We start from the raw sequence: 17,790 nt of genomic DNA on the forward strand, positions 1-17,790 counted from the left end.
CATACAAAGCTTACACAATTTGATGTTTGCTTTACAAATGTGAGAATTAGCTGCTTTTACTTTTAATTGTTTTAATAATTCAGATGTATTTGTAATAATTTTGAGGTTTGGGTTTGTTGATTGGACAAAACTAAACATTGTGATGGTGTCACTTTGGGCTCTGGGTAATCGTGACGACATTTACCACTATTTTCACAATTTGTGGTACATTTATTTTTGAAATCATGACATATTGTGGCCTGAAGGTGGCGCTACAGCAGGAAAGAACCGAAAATTGACCCGGATGGAAAACAACATCAACCCCGGTGCCCTCAGCTAACATGGCGGTTCTTAGGACTGCATCAGGCGGACAGTAGGAACGAAGCCCGTTAGGCACAAAATTTAGTTTTTCTGTAATTAATTACAATTTAATTTCAGATTATGGGTCTGTCTTAACCCGTGAAGACGCCATTAGGTGAGGAGTACGCCATGTTGGCGTCAGTGGCTGTCAGCGTGACAGCAGCCTCCAGAGGCAAGGTCAGGTCTCTGGTCTCTCTGGGTAGGAGACTGTCCACCAACCAGCCTGGCTCCCCGAATGGAACCCACCACCCTCCGCCCGAAACCCCCTCTCCTCTCCCGGATAGAGAGCCGCCCGCGGTGAAGCAGTGGAGACCCAGAAAAGACCCCAGCGCCTGCTCCGTACTCCTCTTTCCCGGCCAGGGCAGCCAGTTTGTGGGCATGGGTAGAGGACTTTTGAAGTACCCTAACGTTAAAGAAATGTTCACGGTAGCCCAGAAGATCCTCGGGTACGACCTGCTGGCTCTGTGCCTGGAGGGGCCCGAGGAGGAGCTGATGAAGACGGTTCACTGTCAGCCGGCTGTGTTTGTCACCTCGCTGGCTGCGGTGGAGAGGCTCAACCACGAAAACCCCAAGGTAGCTGTCAGATTAATCTACAAATTCTTAAGTATTTTCTCAATAGATTGTTTAAGTCATTTATGAAGGGAAAATGCCCCAAAATGGTCTTGTTCCAGCCTCTCAAATGTGAGGGTTTGCCGGTTTTCTGTCTTTTTACACAATCAACACTTTCATCTTTAAATTTTGGACAAAAAAAAAATGTAAAATGTAACTGTGGACCATGAACTGAACAATTAATAATAAAGTTTATTTATACATCACTTTTCAAAACAAAGAATTGCTTCACATGGTTGAACCAGGATTAAAACATTTCCGGACTGAAGTAAAATGATACAAAAATAAAATAATGAAACAGAATAGACATGTTGGACATAAAACGGTATGCTAGCATTAATAAAAAGCTTTATTTTTTTATTTTAAATTAAAACATCCACAACATCTTGATTACAAAGTAAAATATATATTACAAAAAACTTAATAAATAAGACATATTTTGATCCATAAAACTATTCCATTAAGAGTAAAAGTGCATTCACTTTAGCAGCAAAATGGTGAAGGGTATCTCTAGCTCTAACTTGTACAAGTGTGCGTCCTCATGTTTGTACACTTCTGTCCACAGGCCATCGAGACGTGTGTTGCTGCTGCAGGTTTCAGTGTTGGAGAATTTGCTGCCCTGGTTTTTTCTGGTGCCATGAATTATGCAGAAGGTAAACATGATGAGTTTCTTAACTGGTACCTGACAAAGAACAGCTAAAAGCAGTGTGTTAGTCAGTATGTCATATTTACCCACGCTGTGTCTTCTAGCTCTGTATGCGGTGAAGGTGCGTGCAGAGGCCATGCAGAAAGCATCAGAGGTGATTCCCAGTGGGATGCTGTCAGTCATCGGTAGACCACAGGCCCAGTATAAACATGCCTGTCTGCAGGCTAAAGAGCACTGCACAAGTCTGGGCATTAAGGAGCCGGTCTGCTCTGTGGCCAACTATCTGTTCCCTGATGGCAGAGTCATCGCAGGGCACCAACAGGTACGGAGCCTCAAAAAATTAGGTTAAAAAAAACCTTTTACACATAGACTAGTCTCAGTCATGACAAAGGCTGTCAGAGCTGCTTTAGACTCCTCGTGACATCTGTCTCATCCTAACTCTGTTCCCAGGCTCTAAATTTCCTCCAGCAAAACTCAAGACGTCTCCAGTTCATGAGGAGCAAACCTCTCCCAGTCAGTGGGGCTTTTCACACTGAGCTGATGGAGTCAGCTACTGAACCCCTCAGAGAGGTGCTCAGACAGGTGGAGGTCAGTCAAACTTTTTCTTGGAAAAGTTGCCCACCTTGACTTACCTTGACTTATTTAGTACTTGTCATCTAACACCTAGATTTCTGTCCCGTTTAGGTCCGTCGTCCTGAGATCAACGTGTACTCCAACGTGGACGGCAAGCGCTACATGAACGAGAGCCACGTGCGCAGGCAACTGGTGAAGCAGCTGGTGTCGCCTGTGAAGTGGGAGCAAACTCTGCACGAGATCTACGAGAGGATGCAGGGGAAGAAGTTCCCTCACACCTACGAGGTCGGTCCGGGAAAGCAGCTCGGTGCCACACTACAGATGTGTAACAGGAAGGCCTTCAAAGACTATGCACATGTGGAAGTCACCACTTATGAAGGCTGATAATGCAGAGGTGTGGACTGGGTGATGAAAACAATCGAAAAATGGACCTCAGTGCTCATTTTAGTGTGGACATGACCAGCAAGACCTGCTTAACCTGCAAGCTCCTGTGGTTGCTCCTTATGGTCTTGTTTGTGTATTACTATTATGTCATTAAATCAGGATTTTTGTTATTAATGAGACTACAAAATGTCATCATTTTATTTGTAAGTTTATTTGCATCACATGATAAAGCACCTTCAAATCTGAAACAGAAAGTCCAGCTCCCTTCATTTTATATTAAGCCAAGCTACATATCATCTGTAAAAAAAAAAATTTTTTTTTAAAATGTTGGCCTCTCAAACCAGTAAGAAACTAATCTGGATACAAAAGACTGAAGGCTTGCAACAGTCCATTCATGGGGAAACAGGCTTTTTGACATTAATACAACTGTGAACCAACATGTCACTGCTACAATATGCTGGCCAACTCCTTGGGCAATACTGTAAAACCGATTTAAACAATTTCCAAATGCCCTGAGAAAGTTTACAGTGTCATATAGTGTCAAATTCAATACCGCTCATGAAAATAGTATAAAAAGAGAAGTCAAAGTAAACAGCAGAAACAAATCAGTTAGCAATAACTGTCACTCATTTGCAAACATTTTTGGTCAAATATATGATGGCAGAAAAGACCTGCTTATGGCCCTTTAAGCTTTCCATTCCACCCATAGTGCACCGAAGATGGTCACTGCAGCCACCAGTGCCACAGTCACCAGTGCTCCTCTGGTCCAGCCAGTGCAGGTAACGGGTTTCAAATTTGACACCTGTGAAATGAAAGAAAATAAAAGTTGTTTCAGCCGACAAAATCCACTAGTGGAAATGAGGACGCGTCGTTTAAAAAACGACAAAGATATTCTTGTCTAGAATGGAATGTTTGACAGTTGTAGCAACAGTAACTAAGGGGGGCGGAGCTTAGCGAAAGGAGAACAAGTTACCCAGGCTGCCCAGGCGTCAGCTCTGAGGATCCCCTGCCCAGGCGCAGTGCTGGCTATCCAGGCCTTCACTGCCGCAGACAGGCCCTGGAAACCCCATAACTGACTGTGAAGAGAACAAGACCAGTTTATAAATCCTTAACAGCCAGTTCCATCAAATATGTAGAGATCTGAAGTGAAATAACAGAGAGAGGGATGCTTCTTTTTTTTTTTTTTTTTGATCTTATACCGATAGATGTTCCTGGTCAGTGCCTGAGCGGGTCTCAACATGTGGAGAGGAGTTGGTAGCCAGTTTGGCTGTCTGCTGGCCCATTCCTGGTTCAGCTGGTCTCCAATTACAGCCAACTGGTGCCCAAAGACCCGTGCAGCCCTGTCATTGATCCTGAAGGAGTAACACACATGACTCTTGTTCAGTTTTCATTAATTTCACAATGTTGCCTTTCTCAAACAAGCAAAGTGCCTCTTAAGCTAGTCAAGTATGTGATGAAATTGTAATACAGTGCTTAATTTTTTCATATTCATCAACATTCATTCTTTTTTATATATTGTTTGTTTTTGGTTCAACTGATCCCATATGGTCTGTTGCATGAGGGGCAGTCTGTCTGAGCTGCATGTTGTTGTTATTATGAACAGTCAGACTAGTGTGTGCAAGGGCCTGAACTGTACCTGAGGTTCACGTCAAACAGGGTGTCCACCTCACCAGGTCCAGCCTGGAGGGAGACGACGCGCCTCGGCTGTCTTGATTGTTCCACCATCTTGTTTCCTGAGAAGATTATGCAAATCATTCATATTAGTAGACGTGAGAAAAAGTACCAAGACCTCCAATAGCCATGAAGGACAGGTAATGGCTTCATTTTGAAAGTGTTATCCTTGATCTGCTACCAACGCTCATAAACGGGCTGTGTAAATACTGGTGCATGTGACCAGGATAGGTGGTGCCTGTGTTACCGGGGAGAAACCCAGGTAGATAAACCGGCTCTTCTAGGTTTGAAGAGATGACATCATCTGTTAGATTAAGTCCAACGGTTTGCAGCCTACTTACTACGTGTTTTGTTTCCCCTTGGATGTTTAGGGCTGGTTTATGCACAAAACTGTACATCTAATCCACATTTATTACTGGATTTATGACTTGTTATTTTCACTTTTGCCCTAACAAACAGGTTTGTTCCTGCCTACGTGCACCTGTCCTCAGACCAGTTCCTGTTGTACCTGCAGTCATGTGCCTTAATGCAAATGGTCCATTTCCATAAATCAAATCAACCAAACTGCCTCACCAAGAAGAAATAAAACAGCACTGGCTCCATAGAATCTACTTATAGGCTTTAAATATTTGTACCAATCCCGAGTTAATCTACTATAAAGTGTTGAAAAAGGTTTCCCTGTGTGTAATTATATGGATTTATCTTTACACTGTAATTTACCAATTTACCATAAAAATATAGCCCTAAATGTGGGAACCCGAATTATATAATCATAGTTTAGGTTCCAAAATAATGCCCTGAGGACAGTGTTTGAGTATTAATCATGTAATAGCCTGTAGTCTGCCATATTGTCATCACAAAGAGATGAAGTCATCCTGCTCACGAAAAGCAAACAAAGGGCGTTTTAAAGATCCCATATTGGATTATGCATTAAGCCCGCAGACATTATTTGAATTTAACTACTACAAAAATGAGCTAGTATTTTGTATCATGTTGCAATAGTATCATGTTAGATATTAAAATATGAATGCCTCCCCCCAGAGAAGTACAACAGGTGCATGCGCAAAATCAGAAAGAAAGTAAACCTACCTTTTGTATAGATGGACGCCGCCCTGTAATAAATGTAAAGACATGATAACTTAAGTGTTGGATGGAAATGGAAATAGTAAAACAAAGAAATATTCGTAAAGTGTTTTGCTGTACTTACAGCAGCGTCCTTTAGTCTTGCTGCTCTCAGGTAACTGCCACAAACACGATTGGCCACGCCTTTTACCTGCTGCCACAGACGTGACAGAAGACACAGTTTGGTTTCGTTTTGGTTGAGCAAATATTCCTGAATACATAGTTTTATTTTTAGGTATAACATTTCAAACTTTACATTTTCTAGTTCCCACACTTCATGTCCATAAGTGCACCACATTTGAGGTCAAATTTCAGATAACCTCTTGAAAACCATGCATGTGTGTGTGTGTGTGTGTGTAATGTCGTTAAGACCAGTTTAAATTCCACAGTCCAACACTGACCTCTGTTGGTACGCTCTGGTAATAACATCCTGACATGACATCACTGCGTCCTCGTTGCTAAGTAATTCTCCCGGAAGGACCAAGCCCCTAACGACGTCGTTAAGTGTTCTTCGGACATTTCTTGTTTTAAAATGTCCCCTAAATTGTAATTAAGTCGCATAGTGACGTTATATGTTATTACGTCTCAATAACTAAGACTTTTATTGTGAAGAGCAACATAGTTTGACCGTGGTGGGTGTTTCGTCACTGTGTCCAGCTTCACGACGCTTCACTGGATCAATAAATGTAGCCTGTTAGCAATAAAAGCGCTAACATGGGAGCAGTTATTTGTTGTTAGCTGGAGCTATCAGTGATGCTGACAGACTATGCTATGCCGCTATGAGTTTAAATAACGACAGTCTGGTGAGATTGCATCACTGACTGGGTGATGTCCGCCCAGCCTCTGCAGCAGTCCAGGGAGGATTCAGCAGCCTGCTAACTGAGCCAGCCCGGCTAGCTGATGCTGATGACTGGCTGTTTCCTGACATTGATTTGCAGGTAGGTGGCTGCTTTGGTGCATGGTAGCTGCATCTCTTTTTCTGTGCATTGTCCTATCTGTTTTGTTTGTCTGTTTACCTGTTGTTTTGTGCTCCACCCTAGTGGGAGGCACCATGGCCGGTAAGGTGAAGTGGGTGACAGATATTGAGAAATCAGTGCTCATCAACAACTTTGAGAAGAGGGAATGGACCCAAGTCACAGAAAACGACGACTGGAATTTCTACTGGTAGGTTTTCCATCTACATTACACCTGAATCTTTAGTGCACGGACACTGTACTCTGCAAGCACCATATATAGGCAGCAGTAGAAGTACTTATATCCTTTGCTTAGGTAGAAATACCAATACTATCATGTAAAAATACTTGTGTAATAAAATATAGTATTATCAGCAAAATGTACTTAAGATATCAAAAGTAAAAGTACTCATTTTGCAGAAAAATGGCCGTTGTGATTGATATATCAGTACATATTACATTATTAGATTATTATTACTGATGCATCAATGCATAAGAAGCATTTCACTATTGTAGTTATTGAGGTGGAGCTAGTTTTAAATACTTTATACAGTATACATTTATGTAGTTTACTCCAGAAGTTTCCAACCAGGGGGTCTGGCCCCTCTAAAGGGTCACAAGATAAATCTGAGTGGTTGTGAGATTATTTAAGGGGTAGGAAAAAAGACAAAAAGTTCTGCTACACGATTTACATTAATTTCTTTGTGAAATATTGGATAATCTGAAAGGTTTAGAGGGGAAATCACGATCAAATTCATGTCAGTTAATGAGTAATAATTATATCACCAAACTTATTCCTCGGCTCCAGACTCTTTAGATCACTATAATGCATTTTATTTGTACCCACACGTAGGATGAGCATCCAGACCATCAGAAATGTGTTCAGCGTGGACACCGGCTACCGCCTTTCAGATGAACAGATGGTTAACCACTTTCCCAACCACTACGAGCTGACCAGGAAGGACCTGATGATCAAGAACATCAAACGCTACCGCAAGGAGCTGGAAAAGGAAAGCAGTCCGCTGGCAGAGAAGGACGAGAACGGGAAATACATATATTTAGGTATCTATGAGAACGTACGTACTTTTTTTTTTTTCTCACAAAACATGGAGGGGCATGATCTTCTGAGTATCTTTGCTTTATGTTTTGTGCAGATTTTGTCCCTGTGACGTTCATGCTCCCCGCCGATTATAATCTCTTTGTGGAGGAGTACCGCAAGAACCCATCCAGCACTTGGATCATGAAGCCCTGCGGGAAGGCTCAGGGCAAAGGCATCTTCCTCATCAACAAACTGTCCCAGATCAAAAAGTGGTCCAGAGACAGCCGCACCTCCACGTGAGTTACCGAAGACATCACCATAACACACAGCCAGTAAACACTTCCTGTGAGGACGTTACTCTTTACATAGATTTGCATGGTGCCGTATATTCTCTGTCTTCTTCTCTCTGATCTCTGTTAGTAAAATTGACCCGAAATGTTCTATTCCTGTTCTCAACTTAATCAGTGAAGAAGTCTTTTTTTTCTTGCTTTTTGCCTGCAGGTTTGTAGCAGCATCTAGTGGCAAGGAGGCCTACGTCATCTCCCTGTACATCGACAATCCCCTGCTGATAGGAGGGAAGAAGTTTGACCTGCGACTCTACGTCCTGGTGACCACATATCGACCTCTGAAGTGCTACATGTAAGCCCCTGAAATGATATGATGTTTTGAGCGCCATCTAGTGGTAATGAATTATTATTCTTCAATAGAAGACAGCGTAAAGCATTGAAGAAAACCTTATATGCAGCAATTATTACTTACATTACATTACTATGAATGTACTCTGTTATTGAACTTTCTGAAGTCTAGATATGTAACAAGTAGTTGATTTATTGATTAGTTGATGGAGAGAAAATTAATCGGCAACTGTTTTGATAATTGGGACGTTGATGCTTTTCTTTATAATATATGAAAGTAAACTCATGATCTTTGGGTTTTGAACTGCGCCTTGGGCTCTTTGTTGCTCATTTGTTCTCTCTCTGTGGTTTGATCCTCAGGTACAAGCTTGGCTTCTGCAGGTTCTGCACAGTCAAGTACACACCCAGCACCAGTGAACTGGACAACATGTTTGTTCACCTCACTAATGTGGCCATCCAGAAACATGGGGTGAGTCTGTATCTTGTCTAGTGTTTTGAATCAGCTTTTAGTGTCAGTAAGTGAGTTATAAGTTATATTGGATATTAAAGGGGTATTCTGCCAATTCAGTATTGCATTTCCATAAAGTTAGGAGGTCTCATGAAGAAGCAGTGGCCACAATAGCCTCAAGTCCCTAGTACAGGTCAAGCACCAAAAACACTGGACCTTATATTTCCCATAGTGCAATTTAATAGTCATTAGATGCTTCCTAAATGGTAAATACGAGTCTTTCCAACTCCGTGCCCCCAATTAGTAACACAAATCAAAGTCTTAAACCAAATTCAGAGCCACAGAAGACATTATACAACTGTTTAAGTAAGTCCTACTTATGAGTATACTGATGTTCATGTGTGAAATCGGTGGAGTGCCCCTTTAAATCAAAGCATATTTTTCAAGTTTGCTGTTGACTGCCTTTATAGTTTCACAAACTAGATCCAAAGACACTGACTCTCAAAGCTCACCTGTACATCTTTCTGTAGCAGAACTCCATGTGAAAAAGTGTCAATATCTAGTTAGACTGTGTACCTTTAACGCAGGATGACTACAACCACGTCCATGGAGGCAAGTGGACGGTCAGTAACCTCCGTTTGTACCTAGAGAGCACCAGGGGGAAGGAGGTGACCGGCAGACTGTTTGACCAGATCCACTGGATCGTGGTGCAGTCGCTGAAGGCCGTTGCTGTAAGTGGACATGAATATCAAGTCTTTTTACATGTGACGATTACTCCTACATGCTGATTGACATCACAATGGAAATGCCAGACATCCTTAGGTCGCTGGTTCAAATCTGACTCAATGGAGTGACTTTTAACTGTGTGTTGTCCAACATGTTGCCCAATAGCACCTGAAACCAGGACACTGTGTCCCTTTATCATGAAGTTTATATGTTTGGTTTGTGACCAAATACCAGCAAAACTAATGACATTCCTGTCAGCTTGAGCTGTAGTTTGTGTTTAGTCCTAATTAGTAAACGTTAGCATGCTGATATGCTAAACCAACACGGTGAACAGGGTAAACATTATACCTTTGCATTACTTGGACTATGGAGTATGTAAACAAGGTGCTTTATCCAAACGATACCCCCCTGGTAAGCACTAAACCCACTTTACCCTCATTATTGTGCTTACATAAATCAGAATGTCACAGCTGCCTGTTATCAGTGGGACAACCCTTCGATAGCTCAGTTGGTAGAGCGGAGGACTGTAGAGGCTGCACCTGGTGAAGTGGTGATCACAGGAATCCTTAGGTCGCTGGTTCAAATCCGGCTCGAAGGAGAAATGTTTTAGTGAGAGACTTGCTGTTGTGTCGTATATACATGCAACAGGTTATATCGCATGTGGTGTCTTTTATTAAACAAAGTTCATGCTATGATATTATTCATTACTCAAACAATACCCCCTTGGTAAGCACTAAGTCCACTTTACCTTCACTATTGTGCTTGAACAATTCAATTCTCCAGTTACAGTGAATGTGATGGTCTTTCTCCCACCAGTGACTGTCTCCCTTCGATAACTCAGTTGGTAGAGCGGAGGACTATAGTGGGTCCACCAGTCAAAGTGATGGTCACAGGAATCCTTAGGTTGCTGGTTCAAATCCGGCTCGAAGGAGTAACTTTTAAGTCAACATCTTGCTGTTGTGTCCTATATATGGTTTGTTTATATTTCGGATTAAACTTTTAATCTGACAAAGTAACTCTAGTTGTCAAGTAAATGTAGTGGGGTAAAAAGCACAATATTTCCCTCTAAAGTGGCATAAAACATAAATACTGAAATTATATTATATTCCACCTCTGCTCACTGACCTCTTACGTATCCACATCTCTAGCGCTGCAGCCAAACAGTACAACAAACCACCACACCCCACATGTTGAAGCCTCCAGTGTTTGCTTTTACTTTGTTCCAGTTAGGATGCTGTTTTTAGGATTCGGCCTTCAGTGATTTCAGACTGGAACTTTTAAACACACAGCTGTAAAACCACCTTGGTGTGGTGATTTCTTTTTTGTTTTTAGCACTCAGCTTAATGCACACTTCCCTTTTCTACGAAGTGATCTGAGTCACTTCCCCTCCCAGGCCTCGACACACAGGCTACTTTGTGTACTAACAGTTATGTCCACTGATAATTTGCTAACACCTTTCCCTGCTGAATCATTCTCTATTGCAAATTCCCAACACATCATAATCACAATGTAGGTCAGTTCCTCTTCCTAATTCACTCTGTCTTCTCTCTCTCTCCCAGCCTGTGATGAACAACGACAAGCACTGTTTTGAGTGTTACGGGTATGACATCATTATTGACGACAAGCTCAAGCCATGGCTTATCGAGGTGAGTAATTTACTAGGGGGAGGTATTTCATGCATACACACCCACAGACTCACATAAAAGCTTTTAATTGGCTAAATTCACCTATGCTGTGTAAATAAAACGTGGTTCCTTGTTCCTGAATACACCAGTTGCTTAATTTTCCAAGCCCCAAGATACCTACACAGTGACTCCACATTCCTTGTCCTTGAGTGTGAAGCAACTTTAAATGCCCTTGAGGCTGATCTTTGTGTGTGTATGTTTGTACATGTGCCTTTCTGAATTCAACTGTGTGCTGAAGGTGTGTCTTCTACTCATCCAGTGCATTATTCCACCTGAAAAACACACTGTTTTAAAACTTGATACAGGCTATTTGCTGGCTGGTCTTTAACTTAAAATAGGATTCATCTGTCATCGTTGTATTGTGTTTTTACATTCTAAATATTGCACTTGTTATGTGGCTGTCACATTTCACTGCACTCATTTGGATAGCCGTATAATGAGTTGCTGGGTTTCCAGGCTAGGTCTGAACTATTTCTGTTAACAGACACCGATCCGGTCTATTTTGGGTGACATAAAGTTGGTTGTGGGGCATAAACGGTCCTCAGTGAGGAACTGAAAAAATGTGTGCCACAAACCTAGTCAGGAACGCTTTCCTGCAAGTAGCCGACTGTTATTAACAGGTAATGCATAACTGAAGCTGAGAAGCTTCTCAAAGAATTAAGTGTGTGTGGGTGTGTTGAATTCAAATCGTCTCTCAACACTCTCGTTTTCCAGTGTGTATCGAGTTACTTCTGAATGTATGTTTATGAGCACAGCTGTTATAGCACTTAAGCAGCAGAATTTCCTGCCTGATAAGAGCTTCTATATGTAGAAAGGAGGAAATTACTACGGTACATTATTAAGCTCTTCCTGCTTTGGTTCAAAACATCCCACTGTTCAAATGTAAATGTCACTTTCTTTTGTCTTTGTCATTCTCAGGTCAACGCCTCTCCCTCGCTGACCTCCAGCACAGCCAATGACCGCATCCTGAAGTACAACCTCATCAACGACACTCTCAACATCGTCACGCCCAACGGGGACATCCCAGACTGCCGCTGGAATCGCAGCCCGCCCCGAGAGGCTCTGGGCAACTATCAAGTCCTGTGAGTAATAATAGCATCAAAATCTACCAGTCAGACAAACTCAACAACCTCGAACAGACAAGGGGGGGTCACATAGATGTTACTAAGCTCAAGCACCAAACAAGGACACTGTTACACACTTTTTGGTAGGGATGGCAGTGTCAGTTGCTAATCCACTTTGTTCCAGACCGAAACATCTTGACCGGTATGTCATGAACTCACTGATAGGATGTTGCAACATCCCTTCGATAGCTCAGTTGGTAGAGCGGAGGACTGTAGTGGTAACAGTAGGCATCCTTAGGTCGCTGGTTCAAATCCGGCTCGAAGGAGTGACATGTAAGCATCTAAACCAGTTGTCCTAATTAACGATGATGTTGGTCTCTGATGTGACTACAGTTCAAAGAAGTGGCACATAGATAGTAGAACTCTGTTAATAGAGTATAAAAGAAGACAAAAGTGAAGGATGGGAAACATGTTGCTCATTTAAGCTATCTTTAACTGTTCTTTAATTAGCATCTTTCTGCTGCCTTTCTTTCTGGTGATTGGTCCAAGTTTGGTCCAAGTTTACTCTGAACCACTTATTATTTTCTTTGGTTAGTATCATTATGCTGTTGAGGTGTCATTAATAGGTGCTGAGGGACTAACCAGTGACCCGAGGATGACTTGCATTTCCATTACAGTCCGCCCTAACAAGTGAACTACAGAAGGGGTGATGCTGTTATGTAATAGACCAGTTACCCGTGGGTCATACTAACACAATACACTCAGAGGTTGTATGACAAGAGGTGCCCCATTCTGAACACAATAGTGAGGGTAGTGTGTGCTTTAGCACCTTGTTTACATAGTCAGTCTATCTAAAAACAACAAGAGGGAGGACATTACTATATTACTCCTCTTTCTCCGCCTCAACTCTGACTCCCTTCTCTACGCTACAGCAAGATCCAATTGTTTGGCTGCAGTTCAAAGAAGGGACAAATGGGCAATATAACGTTTATATTATTATAAAATTATTGGATGGCAAACAGCTGGGTTAATCAGTAAGTTTTTATCATTCTTTTTTTGTTATTCCTCCTTGCTGAAAGTAAACAGGAAGGCATGTTACGGCTGGTGCTCAAGGCCTGCTTGAAGGAATACTTTTTAATAACATAGTGATGTGGACTGACATTGCCATCATAGAGCTATGCTGCTGTTACAGTATAGTACAAACCGCAACAGTGTTCTTGTTTGGTGCTATTGGACAAAAGCTTCTCCTTCGAGCCGGATTTGAACCAGCGACCTAAGGATACCCGTGATCACCACTTTGCCTGGTCCATCCACTACAGTCCTCCGCTCTACCAACTGAGCTATCGAAGGGATGTTTCAATGCTGTAACAAGCCACGCCGCAACTGCCATATTCTGAATTATTCAAGCACAACAGTGAGAGTAAAGTGGGCTTCGTGGTTACCAGGGGGTATTGTTTGAGTAGAGTACCTTGTTTACATACTCCATAATTCAAGTGAGGCAAAGGTATAATGTTTACCCTGTTCACTGTGTTGGTTTAGTGTCAGCATGCTAACATTTGCTAATTACAAACTACAGCTCAGGCTGATGGGAATGTCATTAGTTTTGCAGGTATTTGGTCATAAACCAAACAAAAACAAATGAAAGTTTACCAGATGATGGGGCTAGAAGAAAAGTCAGGAGATCAAACTTGTTACGTTTCATTCTGTAAATTTCATGGAAATCCATCAAATAGTTACAAAAATAGTCACAAAAATGTGAATCTCATGGTGGTGCTACAGGAAAAGTTAAGGGTTCACTATGTGCACGATGTTGGTTTAGCTTGTTAGCATGCTAACATTTGCTAATTAGCACTGAACACAAACTACAGCTCAAGCTGATGGTCACAAACCAAATGAAATCTGATCTCCTGACTTTTTCATCTGGTAAGTTTTAAAAATTCATCCTCTGAGGACCTTGAATTTCATGGCAATCCATCTAATAGTTGATGAGATATTTCACTAAAAAAATAAAAAAGTGAAACAGTGTGCTTGCTCTTGGACGCCGATAAAAGGCACTCCTTCGAGCCGGATTTGAACCAGCGACCTAAGGATGTCTGATATTTCCACTACAGTCCTCCGCTCTACCAACTGAGCTATCGAAGGGATTTGACAATGATCAGATAGGAGCCGCATGCTTATGCACAATAGTGAGGGTGATGTGGGCTTAGCGGCTAGCAGGGGGTATTGTTTGAGTAAAGCACTTTGTTTACACACCCCATAGGTCATGTAAAGGCAAAGAGCGAGGGCAACAAGAATTCCCTCCCGTGTGTTTCTTCACTACATTATTCCTCTGTCTCTGGTTTCTTCTGTGTGACACCAGGTACGACGAGGAGCAGGCGCAGAGCGAGAATGCCGAGCGTGACCTGCGGAGCCGCTCGGGTCAGTCCCTGGGGTCAAAGAGCACGAAGGGGAGTGCAGGCGTTCGCCCCGCTGCTGCCACCTGGAAGTGAGGTGATATAGCTGACTCTTAATGACTTCCTGTACATTATTACAGGGTCCAACAGTTGGGTACAGGGGACAAAAAAGAACCACCCAGACTTTTTTTTAGCCCAACTATTTGATGGAGGACTGCTCCCTGTTGCCACATTTCAATGACTGAGAGCACAGGGGGCGACAGCTCTACTGCTGGAGGGGAGGAAAGTCAACAATGTGGTCATATTTGGAGAGTTTAAAGGCCAGAGTTTGTGGCTGTTTGTTTGAATGAGTAACTAAAAATCTAGAAATTATGTCGGTGGGGCTGAAGGTCAACCCCAATATCCCATACAGTGTCAACAGCAGCAGCAACAGCAGCCCAATGTCGCTATGAAGGAAAATGTCCCAAAGAACTTAATGACAGAAATAAATGAAGATGAAACTTCTGCAGAGGAAATTCAAAAAGAAGAGATCGCTCTCCGTGGATCCCTGGGGGTGCAGTAGAAAATGGCAACCGCACAAATGGAAACAAAGTTGTAATTTATATAAATCAATCAGATTAAAATCCAACGTGAACAAGGAGGATTACAACAACCTGAATTATGCATGATTACTGAGTCCTGACCCCCCCACACAGGTGCTAAAAAGAAGGAGCTCTGTGAGATGAGGTGGTATGGAAAAAGAAGATAGAGGTACAAGAGTTATAAACTAATGTAAAGGGGATAAAGATATAATCTACTGAGAGGCAGTTGATAGTTTATAGGCAGAATTAAAAGTACTAAATGTGTATAGACCCCAAAATAGAATTTAATAATGTTTTCATATGTTCATTATCAGTATGTATATGCAGGGGGGGGGCTCATTAAGATTGATTGTATTCAGTGCTGAACCCTATTGCACTTTATTTTTGCTTGAATATTAAATAGATGTTGCATTTTAAGTTTGACCTGTGACGTCATATCTGCTGCACATCTAAAATATTAAACATTAATATGTGTTGGGAATGTATGCATTATTAGCCATCAGCTGTTTATTTTCTGCAACTACTGAAACACTGATTGATACACTGAAGTAGGGCTGAAAGGTATTGGAAAAGATCGCAGTATTTTTGTGTTTTTTGCAGTATACATTGTGGCTTGTTGAAGCATTTGGAAATAATTTATTTCTTAAGTAAAGATTTGGGTGATTTTAAAGACAGGAGGAAGGTTGTTCAGTTTTCTGTTTGATTCAGTTTTCAGTCCTGGCTAAAGTCCTTGATCAAGATTATCATAATAATCAGCTAGTTTAGTCTAAAACCAGGGGCGTCTCCTGTCAATGGGTGAAAGAAAGGTGGTGAAAGGGTTCTAGAGAAAACATTTCTGTAACCAAACTGTGATTAAATCAAGCTGTTGATGCTGAAACAAACTGAAGGAAACTGAAACTGTAACATTTGTCTTTGTTTATTTGCTTATACAATTTCAATTTAACCTATTTAATTAATTGAACTGAACTTTTTTGTTGTTGTTTCTTGTCACCTCCCTGTGGTAAGAGGCCCTATAGCCTTTGATGAATCTAATCTGTCTGGAGTTTAGATTAATCAGAGGTCAATCCTTCAAAAGGAAAATTACCTTTATGTTCTTGCTGTTGCCATGGCAGTAAAATAAGTCTCTACATGGCACCGTTCCTTGACCTTGAAGGTTTGACACCACCTTCACCACCTTGTTGTTCCTGCTGGCCCTGGAGCTGGTTACTACGTGCAAAACAGCAGCTTTTCAAGGTGTGTAAGCCATAGACGTGTTGGTATGTAACCAAATTCCCCATAACATCTGATATGTGTATTAGTCACTGATTGCCACAACCTCCTGTGCCATAGACCAAATTCACCGAGAGATGACTTCAACTCTGAGGTGTTTCTGGCAGTCAAATAAGGAACTGGGTTTCCCCCACTGCTGGTTTTCTTTGTTGTGGTTATAAACTGTGCAGCTTATTTCTGTTTGTAGCTTTGCAGTACTGAGATCTCAATGTTTGAGAAATGCATTGTTTCCTTTTAGTTTTTGTTTTCCTTTCAATAAAATATCCATATTGGTGCTGCCTTGACAATAAATAATGGTCATTTTAAAGCAAAGGTAAGTGGGAAAATATGTTTTACCTTTAAAGTTTTACAGAAATGTGTTAATTTACAGAATTTTGTAATTTTGTGTTTGAAGGAAAGAATTTTGTCACGTCCCCTCAAACTGCACGTAATAAAGCAAAAGTAGCTACATATATATATATCTATATATATATATATACAACTCTGCATTAAATATATCTCTATTCAGATTACAATTAGTTCATTGCTTCTGCATGAGTAAAGAAAGACTCAGTGTGGGGGCTTCATTACGAGAAACATGACTGTTTTAACTCCCTGTTTCTAAAAAGGCTCATGAGTCTTTTTTCATTTGCTTGATATATTTTTGCATGGGGAAACACGCTATCTTACAACACCTCTTTAGTTTGTAGCTAAACATGAGCCTCAATTACTTATAATATTGTTTAACTTTTTTATGACCAGTGACATAAATAACCTCTGAATTTATGAACTTGGTTGCCATAGATTTGGATATTTAAGCCTTTAATTAAGGCTGGATTACCAAGCAGGCAACTCCCCCAGGGCCCCCAGTGTTTCAGCTGGTTTGTAATGATTGGTTTGTTCTCTGAATTTAAGAATATGCTCCAGCAAACACTCTGCAGGTTGTGCAGGGGCTCTAGGCAAACATACGTAATGCACAGAAACCATAAAGAACAGGAGGCCAGTGGGGGCCCAACAGCTTAGTTTTATCCATATTACATTAATCTGGCTCTGACTCCCAAAAAGACCCCATCATGTTTGGGGTGACCATGACCCATGGCCCCGCATCACAGAAGGCTGTTTTCAGACCTGAACTAAAATCCTCTGATGAGTGCACACTTAATGGGAGGTTAAGATAAATCAATCAGATCAAACCTCATATTACTGACGACCCCTAAAGGCCTCTCTAGGGCCCCTGCAGGGCCCCAGACCTGCAGGGCCAGAGTGGGAACCAGTCCCTACAGGATGCCTCAGGATAAAGTGGTCAGAAAAACTTTTCAAGGGATGTGACGTCAGACAGCCGCGCCTCTCTATAGTTTGCAGAAAGACAGTCAATTTTAAATATTGCAAGATCGGAAGCTAGGGGATTTCAAAATAAAGGTTTTGACACGTAATTGTGAATGCCTCATTCTTTGGTATCATGGAACAGCCGTGGCGCTTCTATTGCTTAAGCGGGCTTAACCTAATTGCAAGACACCAGTCATGTGTGGAATGAGTTTGATGTTATATTTAATTGAGTTATATTTGTCATCTTGTCTTCAATTACAGTATGCTCTCAGGCATTTCCAGCTACTTATATATGTACTTTGCAAAGATTTTATACTTAAGTAATGTAGCCATACAACAGTGTATAAA

At 41.5% G+C, this 17,790-nt stretch overlaps 3 protein-coding genes and 5 non-coding genes across 8 annotated transcripts; 5 read left to right on the forward strand and 3 right to left on the reverse strand.

Moving 5' to 3' along the window:
- The first annotated feature begins 345 nt into the window (after positions 1-345).
- Positions 346-2,792, forward strand: mcat (malonyl CoA:ACP acyltransferase (mitochondrial)). The gene is made up of 5 exons (XM_070928959.1): positions 346-912; positions 1,514-1,601; positions 1,699-1,916; positions 2,045-2,182; positions 2,279-2,792. The coding sequence occupies exons 1-5, from the start codon at positions 469-471 to the stop codon at positions 2,549-2,551; spliced, it is 1,161 nt and encodes a 386-aa protein (XP_070785060.1). The 5' UTR covers positions 346-468; the 3' UTR covers positions 2,552-2,792.
- On the reverse strand, positions 2,743-5,469 carry bik (BCL2 interacting killer). The gene is made up of 6 exons (XM_070928960.1): positions 5,430-5,469; positions 5,312-5,334; positions 4,188-4,284; positions 3,751-3,903; positions 3,525-3,627; positions 2,743-3,353 (listed from the first exon to the last, which is right to left on the reverse strand). The coding sequence occupies exons 3-6, from the start codon at positions 4,274-4,276 to the stop codon at positions 3,237-3,239; spliced, it is 462 nt and encodes a 153-aa protein (XP_070785061.1). The 5' UTR covers positions 4,277-4,284; positions 5,312-5,334; positions 5,430-5,469; the 3' UTR covers positions 2,743-3,236.
- Positions 5,470-6,395: 926 nt separating this feature from the next.
- On the forward strand, positions 6,396-14,383 carry ttll1 (tubulin tyrosine ligase-like family, member 1). Its single transcript, XM_070929166.1, has 9 exons — positions 6,396-6,508; positions 7,151-7,359; positions 7,452-7,632; positions 7,838-7,975; positions 8,332-8,440; positions 9,007-9,150; positions 10,705-10,791; positions 11,749-11,912; positions 14,254-14,383. The coding sequence occupies exons 1-9, from the start codon at positions 6,396-6,398 to the stop codon at positions 14,381-14,383; spliced, it is 1,275 nt and encodes a 424-aa protein (XP_070785267.1).
- On the forward strand, positions 9,639-9,743 carry trnay-gua (transfer RNA tyrosine (anticodon GUA)). Its single transcript has 2 exons — positions 9,639-9,675; positions 9,708-9,743. It is a non-coding gene; the product is annotated as a tRNA-Tyr (tRNA).
- Positions 9,972-10,076, forward strand: trnay-aua (transfer RNA tyrosine (anticodon AUA)). Its single transcript has 2 exons — positions 9,972-10,008; positions 10,041-10,076. It is a non-coding gene; the product is annotated as a tRNA-Tyr (tRNA).
- Positions 12,134-12,220, forward strand: trnay-gua (transfer RNA tyrosine (anticodon GUA)). The gene is given in 2 exon segments: positions 12,134-12,170; positions 12,185-12,220. It is a non-coding gene; the product is annotated as a tRNA-Tyr (tRNA).
- Positions 13,140-13,244, reverse strand: trnay-gua (transfer RNA tyrosine (anticodon GUA)). Its single transcript has 2 exons — positions 13,208-13,244; positions 13,140-13,175 (listed from the first exon to the last, which is right to left on the reverse strand). It is a non-coding gene; the product is annotated as a tRNA-Tyr (tRNA).
- On the reverse strand, positions 13,950-14,036 carry trnay-gua (transfer RNA tyrosine (anticodon GUA)). The gene is given in 2 exon segments: positions 13,950-13,985; positions 14,000-14,036. It is a non-coding gene; the product is annotated as a tRNA-Tyr (tRNA).
- Positions 14,384-17,790: the final 3,407 nt, after the last annotated feature.

The sequence above is a fragment of the Enoplosus armatus genome, chromosome 22, assembly GCF_043641665.1.
Source record: "Enoplosus armatus isolate fEnoArm2 chromosome 22, fEnoArm2.hap1, whole genome shotgun sequence".
NCBI classification, from domain to species: Eukaryota; Metazoa; Chordata; class Actinopteri; order Centrarchiformes; family Enoplosidae; genus Enoplosus; species Enoplosus armatus.